General features: G+C 51.0%; 1 protein-coding gene across 3 annotated transcripts; it reads left to right on the top strand.

Moving 5' to 3' along the window:
* The first annotated feature begins 423 nt into the window (after window positions 1-423).
* Window positions 424-7,357, top strand: LOC119193880 (src substrate cortactin-like). Of its 3 annotated transcripts, none has more exons than XM_037447787.2 (16): window positions 424-576; window positions 1,615-1,715; window positions 1,792-1,865; window positions 1,939-2,068; window positions 2,595-2,705; window positions 2,998-3,052; window positions 3,245-3,355; window positions 4,335-4,445; window positions 4,672-4,782; window positions 5,098-5,208; window positions 5,548-5,603; window positions 5,684-5,753; window positions 5,830-6,089; window positions 6,173-6,269; window positions 6,522-6,584; window positions 6,767-7,357. In XM_037447787.2, exons 2-16 carry the CDS (start codon window positions 1,632-1,634, stop codon window positions 6,901-6,903), a joined length of 1,581 nt encoding a protein of 526 aa, XP_037303684.2. In that variant the 5' UTR covers window positions 424-576; window positions 1,615-1,631; the 3' UTR covers window positions 6,904-7,357. The 3 variants fall into 3 exon arrangements, with proteins under 3 accessions (XP_037303684.2, XP_037303676.2, XP_037303691.2); XM_037447779.2 differs by having other exon boundaries at window positions 6,167-6,269; XM_037447794.2 differs by lacking the exon at window positions 5,098-5,208 and having other exon boundaries at window positions 6,167-6,269.
* The last annotated feature ends 790 nt before the right edge of the window (window positions 7,358-8,147 follow it).

The raw sequence follows: 8,147 nt of genomic DNA, 5'->3' as shown, positions 1-8,147 counted from the left end.
TCTATCAAAATTGATGTAATTCTTCTAATAGAGAGTGAAAAATGACCTGTAAAGTTACAATCTAAAACTCTAAAAGTTTGGTGTGAAATCCTTTCATCTCATTTTGTTAACCACATCCAACAAATTCCCATTACATCAGCTAGGAATTAAATGTATTTCCATAATTGCCTGGTGTTTTTAACAATCCAATAAACTATCTTGGTTTGGACAGTCCATTATCTGACCAAATCAATATTGGAGATGAACTTAGACGAGTCCAAATATTTAACTGAGATATTTAATAATGTATTTTTTTTAAATACTTTGTAGCGCAAATTTGACACATCTTTTCAGGTTTTTATTTTATTAAAGTAGAAGGGAAGTGGGCTTCTTTGTACACTTTACGGTAATTGGCCGCAATTAGCAACGTCTTACGTGCCCCGCCCATTTGTGACGTCAGCGCGGCAGAGAGGAATACTGGGAGAGCCGGAAGCACCGCAGAGGAAGAGCAGATCCCTGTAACCACCCTACCTGCGCATCAACGGACCACCGGGGATTTCCTACACTGAGTCCGACTGGTCGGGGATACCTGTCACGGTGAGCGTCGTCTCCTCGGCAGGAGGAAGGTTCCAAAGGAACACCTGTGGAGAACCTCCGCGCTGAGTCAGCTAACATTCCTGAAGGCTGTGTTAGCTTTAGCCAGCTAGCTATCTGGGAGACTATCCAACAGGAAATGCCGTGCACACGCGCACACGGACGCGCAGCTAGCTGCTGTGTCTTTGTCCCGATAGAAAAGCTAAATGAAACCATTTCTACGTTAAATCTCTGCGTGGCGACGAAAACATTAACGGGCTTCACATCCGGTTTCCAACGCAAAACACGACACGCAAGCCAGGGAGCCCCCGGGCGCCCAGTGTGGTGACACCGCTCACTCAATCACGTGACCTGGCCTGCTGTGATTGACGCTGACTAACCGACGTTAAGGTGTGTGTGTGTGTGGGAGGGGGGAGGAGACCCCCGCCCTATCACTATCACTAAATGTCGGGCAGCCTCTTGTCCACTGGAGGTGAGCGGTGCCACGTCTCGCATTCAACCCAGATGCCGGTGGCCCACATTGTAGTGTGTGTGTGTGTGTGTGTGTGTGAGGCCTCCTGCATCATCTCTGTTTGCACAGTGTGGCAGAGCATGTGGCTCGGTATTGATGCTGGGGACGGGTACCGGTCCATTAGCGTCCCTCCCCACTGTGATTCATGGAGCAAACTGCACATGGATTCCATAACTGATCGGTTCCTTCCAGCCTCAAATGATCTTTTAAATGGGTCGTGTTTCAGTGTCTTTGGGTTTTAGACTAAAGTACTTCTTGCTCTCTTCTGGCTTTGGGAAGTTACTGTTTTGGTCCATTTTGTAGAAATTGTGTAAATAGTTGCAGCAGAGGTTAAAGAGTAAAGAAAAAATGTTTTTGACAGGCGTGCATTCTAAAATGAATCTGAGGTGATTAAGGTCAGTCTTATTGTGATAAAAGGGTTAATTTATCAAATAAATACATTTGATCTGTAGATGAGTCATTAAAATATCCACCTCTAAATGCTGAGTATTGTCTAGAGACGCGTTGTGACGCGTTGTGTGGTGTTTCAGCGCGTGTTGCTCTGACCATGTGGAAGGCGGCAGCAGGACAGTCGGTCAACGTGGCGGTGAAGGAGGACGGGGACGACTGGGAGACGGACCCCGACTTCGAGGTAGCGACGCCCGCGCCTCTTCCTCACCACGCCGCTTCTCCCCTCGTCATCACCTCACGCCGTTTGTTGTTTCCAGAATGACGTGTCGGAGAGGGAGCAGCGCTGGGGGGCCAAGACGGTGGAGGGCTCGGGGCACCAGGAGCACATAGAGTGAGGAGGCCGCTCTGACTTGCCGTTGTCCCGCCACGGACGCGTGTCCTAACTGTCTCTCGTCCCTCGGCAGCATCCACCGGCTGCGTGAGACGGTGTCCACGGAGCACACCAGCCAGAAGCAGAAGGAGCAGGACGCCATGCCCAAGGCCTCGCACGGCTACGGAGGCAAGTTTGGAGTGCAGCAGGACCGCATGGACAAGGTAAGGCGCTCCGTGCCCCTAGAAGGTCAAAGGTCGCCTGACAGGCACCGGGGCAGGGAGTGGAAGGACCAGCTGGTGCCTCGACTCGGAGGAACCAGAAGGCAGTTGGAGGGAGTCAGTCTGTACTTATACTCTGGACAATATGCTTTTGTTTTCAGTATCTCAGCTTCGACTTCTTGACAACTAATCACTTTGAGTATTAATAAAAGGTTACATAAATATATTAATTAAAGTTAGCTAGTAGAATTTGAAGTAATTCACTTTCAGTAAAAGTCAAATAGGCAGCAATAAAGTACGATAAGAAGATGCAACACATCAAAGCATCATAACTTGTTGACAGATTTGATCGCTTATGAATGAACTGTCAATCACAGTAGCCCCGCCCACCAAGGTATCCAGATTCCCAGTCCTCCTCAGGTAACCCAGGTCACAGGTTCTGACAGCAAACAGACCTTCCAGGTGGGCTCGGTTCGTCTGATGAGGTGTGTGTCCTTCCTTCCTTCCTTCCTTCCTTCCTTTCCTCCAGTCGGCCGTGGGTCACGACTACCAGAGCAAGCTGTCCAAGCACTGCTCCCAGACGGACACGTCCAAGGGCTTCGGGGGCAAGTTCGGGGTGCAGGCGGACCGCGTGGACCAGGTACTCGTCTTCAAGCTTCAGCCATTAACCTGCAGCTTGTGATAATCAGGCTTAAAAACCGCCATGGACAATAACTTCTGGAAGGAACCCCCCCGGGGGACACGGAGGTCCCCTGTTGGGACATTCCTACTCCCAGAACCGGGTCATGAACTAGTTTGAGGCTTTTATTAGTTTTCTGGGTGATGGTCCAAATCTAGTGAAACTTTCCAAAGCTCAAGTGTTAAAGTATAAGTCGTCCTGCAATGCATCACGCATACAAACCGCCATCTTTGCCTCTTTGTCTCTCTCTCAGTCGGCTGTCGGGTTCGAGTACGCCGGGAAGACGGAGAAACACGCTTCACAGAGAGGTGACGTCATGTGACGCGTTGCTTTGTAACTGTCGTTGTCCAAGTGGCTTCTGGGACCACAACAAGGAGAACAGGTTGAACAAGTGGTTTGATCCGTGTCAGGTGCACAGGAAGTGAAGCTGCCCCCCTCCTTACCCCCCCCATGCTGCTTCACCCTGACCTTTGACCCCCCCCTCACACTTTGCTTTGCAGACTACACCACAGGGTTTGGGGGGCGATACGGCGTGCAGGCGGACCGCGTGGACCAGAGCGCGATGGGCTTCGATTACCAGGGAAAAACCGAGAAGCACGACTCCCAGAAAGGTTCGTCTGGGTTTAAACACACACACACATACACACACACACACACCTACACACACACACACCTACACACACCCACACCTACACACACATACACCTACACACACACACACCTACACACACACCTACACACACACCTACACACACATACCTACACACACACACACCTACACACACATACACCTACACACACACACACCTACACACACACCTACACACACATACCTACACACACACACACCTACACACACCTACACACACACCCACACCTACACAGACATACACACACACACACACCTACACACACACACACATACACACACACCCACACCTACACACACCTACACACACACCCACACCTACACACACATACACACACACACACACCTACACACACACACACATACACACACACCTACACACACATACCTACACACCTACACACACACACCTACACACACACACCTACACACACACACACCTACACACACACACACCTACACACACACACCCACACCTACACACCTACACACACACACACACACACACCCACACCTACACACACACACACACACACCTACACACACACACACACACACACACACACACACCTACACACACACACACACACCTACACACACACACCCACACCTACACACACACACACACACACCTACACACACACACACATACCTACACACACACACACACACACACACACACCTACCTACACACACACATACACACACATACCTACACACACACACCTACACACACACACCCTCCCTGCAAGTCCTGACACATCATGATTCCTGTTCTTCATTCCTCTTCCTGCTCGTGGTGTTTCTAGATGTTCGCCCCCCCCCCCCCCCCTTTTATTCTGCCCATAGTGGGTTTTCTTCCACTTGTCTTAATGCTTAGTTGGTGATAAATATTTAGTGTTTAGATAAACTGAATTCCCCCCCCCCCCTCTAACTGGCAGATTACACAAAGGGCTTCGGGGGGAAGTTTGGTGTTGAGACGGACAAAGTGGACAAGAGCGCCGTGGGCTTCGAGTACCAGGGGAAGACGGAGAGACACGAGTCCCAGAAAGGTGGGTGTCCACACACGCCGTCACCTGCAGCTCTTTACTCTTTAGCGCAGAGGGCCTCCCACAATGCACTGGGCTCTGTCGGCATGTGGTCGAAGCTCCGCGTTGGATCCTAAACCTTCACGAGCATCTCGTGTGTCTGCGAGCGCTCGTCCAACATCTGAATCTCTGTGCTCTTTGTGGGTTTATTGTACATCCAACGTTTAACAGAGTGATTGTGATCCTGCAGACTACGTGAAGGGCTTCGGGGGGAAGTTCGGGCTGCAGACGGACCGGCAGGACAAGTCGGCGCTGGGATGGGACCACCAGGAGAAGCTCCAGCTGCACGAGTCCCAGAAAGGTAGCGCTGCTCCTCTGCAGCCTGCAGCCTTCACGTTGCTGTGAAGGCTCTGATGTGGTTTCCGGGGGTCAAACACTTCCTCAGTGTGCGGTTAGCAAAGAGGAAGTGAAGCCACAGCTCAGAGTTGTGTGTTAGCGGATGAGCAGCAGAATGAAGTTCACGCCTCTTTAGACGTGAGATGATCTTCTGCTCTACAGCGGCCTCCTAACCTTCAGCCACTCAAATCCAGTTATTTGTATGGACAGGTTGATGTTTGTGTTAAACACACAAGTAAATCTTTGTTGTTTGACTTGGGTCCGACTCGTTGTGTTGCAGACTATAAGCGGGGCTTTGGAGGACAGTTTGGGGTAGAGAAGGAGAAGCAGGACCAGTGTGCTCTGGGCTACGAGCACAAGGAGCGCCCGGCTCAGCACGAGTCCCAGAAAGGCACAGCCCCCCGCCCCCACCCCCTATTATTACACCCCTCCCCCCCCCCCCGCTGGCTTGTTCCTCTTCCTTTGGCACCGTCCTCTTTGACTTGAAGCTCCTCTCCGGTTCCATAAACTCTAAATGCAGAAAGGAAGCAGACTTCTCTTCTGCATTTCAGTGTGAAGCTGCTCCTCCCTGCTGCGTGCAAGATGGCTGCCCCCCCCCCCCCCCCCCTCAGTTCAATGCAACCTCTCTTTCCTCCTCCCTACAGGTTTGCATGAGCGCATCAAGCCGTCCTTGTGAGGCTTCTCCTGTCGGCCCACTGAGCGCAGAATGACCTTCCTTTTATCTCCTCAGATTACTCCAAGGGCTTTGGTGGGAAGTTTGGGGTTCAGAATGACCGCATGGATAAGGTGAGGAGTGTGTGTGTGTGTGTGTGTGCGTGTGCGTGCTGTCAGAGGGTTGTGTGTCTCACGTTGTCCCCTCCCCACAGAGTGCTGGTACCTTCGAGGACGTGGAGAAGGTGTCCTCGTCTTACCAGAAGACCAAACCCACGGAGGCCGGTAAGTTCAGGGCCGAGTGGCACGTCGACGCCGCGCCTCTTCGTCCTCTCATTTCCGTCTTTGTTCTGACCGCCAGCGGCCAACAGCACGGGGAGCATCAAGGCCCGCTTCGAGAACATCGCCAAGCAGAAGGAGGAGGAGGACAGGAAGCAGGCCGAGGAGGAGCGAGGCCGCCGGCAGGCCAAGGAGAAGCAGGAGCAGGAGGAGGCCCGTCGGAAGATCCAAGAGGCCGCCAAGGCCCCCTCCCCCGAGCCCTCGCCGACCCCCTCCCCCGTCGCCAGTCCCAGTCCCAGTCCGACCCCACCAGTCCAGCCGGCGGCCGCCCTGGTCCCCCATGTGAGTGGAGGGGAGGGACTCAGGTCTCCAGCGTCATGAGAGGAGTCATTAAACGCATCATGTTCATGTACCCGAAGACGCAGGTGTTGTCCCGGGATGAGGTGGAGGAGCAGCTGTACGAGATGGAGCCTCAGATTGAGGAGGACCTCTACCAGAACCCCCAGGAGACGGCCCCAGCAGGTGAGCAGAGACCACATAGTTCAAAGGTCTCCTTGAGGTTTCATTTAGAGATGTTTAGAAGTCCATAGCCAGGTCAGAAGGTAACTGTATTCATACAAATGAGGTGTAATGAGAGCCAACCACCAACCAGAGGAGATGGAACTGAGCTACAGCAGAGGCCCCCTGGTGGAGGGGTGACAACACTGCACCCCCTGAAGGCAGGACGCCAACAGGAAGTCACATGACAGCAGCCTCTGGTTTTTCCTCTTGCAGACGGTCAGTACGGCGGCGAAGACCTCGGCGTGACAGCGGTGGCGCTGTACGACTACCAAGCAGGTGAAGCTGGGCGCAGTGCATTCTGGGAAACGGGAGTGTTTCAACCTCGTTGATCCACATTTCAACTTAAAATTAAACGTTTGGCAGATTATTTTGTGACAATCTGCTCCTCTTCTTCTCCTCTTCTTCTCCTGCGTCTCAACGCTCCTCCTCTTCTCCTCTTCTTCTGTTCCGCGCTTCAGCCGGCGAGGACGAGATCTCCTTCGACCCCGATGACATCATCACCAACATCGAGATGATTGACGAGGGCTGGTGGCGGGGCGTCTGCCGCGGCGCCTACGGCCTTTTCCCCGCCAACTACGTGGAGGTTCGGCAATGAGGACGCCGTTGCCGTGACGACCCGCGTCCGTGTCCTTTTTCTCTCTTCACCTAGTGTCTCTTAGCCGCCTCCCCCCCGCTGCTGCTTCCTCCTCACCGCTGCCTCCTTCAGACCCTTCAGACCCCCCCCCCCCCCCCCAGGACATCTGACCGAGGACCAAAAAGCAGCTTCGCCTCCTTGTAGTCAGCACAGGAGTTTAACGCCCCCCCCCCCCCCATAAGACCTGTGATCGATTCCATATTGTGATTATTAATTATTATTATAATCATCTGCACAGAACAAACCAGGCGTCGACTAATTCTGTGTTTGTGTGATTGAGAGATTAAATTCATTTTTGGGGTTTTATAATAAATAAATATAAAGTGACCTTTTCAAATACATTATTTTTATCTGTATCTTCGTTTGCTTAAGTCACATCAGCTTTTTGTTTCAATAAATAAACTATGGATTATCAGCTCTTTATGGTGTTTTATTTCCTAAATAATGAAATGTTTACTCATGTACATCACCGTGTTTAATAAGTATATAAATGTATTTCTTGTTCTTAGTCCATCAGCCTTTGGAGTCATGGTTAATGTCCTTGTGTCCAGCTGTCATGGCGGCGCCTCCATTTCCTGTGTGCAATGCATTGTGGGACAATGGTGTCCATTGCGTGGATCTGAAAACCTCTCAAACTATTAAATGTTATTTTTGGAACATTTAAACATACTATATATTATATTATAGTATGTATTTGCACTATAGCTAAATATTCTTTGCACAGTAAACACTGGATGCCACATTAGTGCAATATTATATTTATTTCTTACAGTGAATTTTGGTTGCCATACAAGAAGTCTCGAGGATTGGGGGAGGGGGGGGGGGGGGCGGAAGAGTGCAGTTACAGGAAAATTCTCTCTTTTCTTTTCAGTAATTAGTCGACTATGGTGAATTAGAAGCACAAAATTACAGCAACATAGAAAACAGGAACACAAGTCTGCACAAATTACCGAAAACATCTTAGCCTCTATGAAGACTTAAAGAATAAAGTCTATCAATGCCAAAAAATAAGGGAGAGAAAAAGAAACAGTCACCCGAATGTTGGGCGGTGATGGGGGGGTCGAGGTGGAAGTGGGTCGGTGAGCCGTGAAGCTGGTGAAGCTCTACAGATTCCTACTACGTCTCCACAGAGATCCTCTGGGGCATTAAAGCACGTTTACACACACAGAGCTTTCAGGTTCTTCCCTACCAAGGTGGCCCTGCAG

This window comes from Pungitius pungitius, chromosome 4 (assembly GCF_949316345.1).
Source record: "Pungitius pungitius chromosome 4, fPunPun2.1, whole genome shotgun sequence".
NCBI classification, from domain to species: domain Eukaryota; kingdom Metazoa; phylum Chordata; class Actinopteri; order Perciformes; family Gasterosteidae; genus Pungitius; species Pungitius pungitius.
Note: the sequence above shows the minus strand (reverse complement) of the source record. Positions and strands in the feature narration are given on the sequence as shown.

Excerpts from the sequence above, each read along its gene's own strand:
- LOC119193880 (XM_037447779.2), top strand. The coding sequence starts at position 1,632 with ATGTGGAAGGCGGCAGCAGGACAGTCGGTCAACGTGGCGGTGAAGGAG. Across the intron at positions 4,446-4,671 it reads GAGACACGAGTCCCAGAAAG|ACTACGTGAAGGGCTTCGGG; the intron begins GTGGGTGTCCAC and ends GTGATCCTGCAG. Across the intron at positions 5,754-5,829 it reads GACCAAACCCACGGAGGCCG|CGGCCAACAGCACGGGGAGC; the intron begins GTAAGTTCAGGG and ends TCTGACCGCCAG.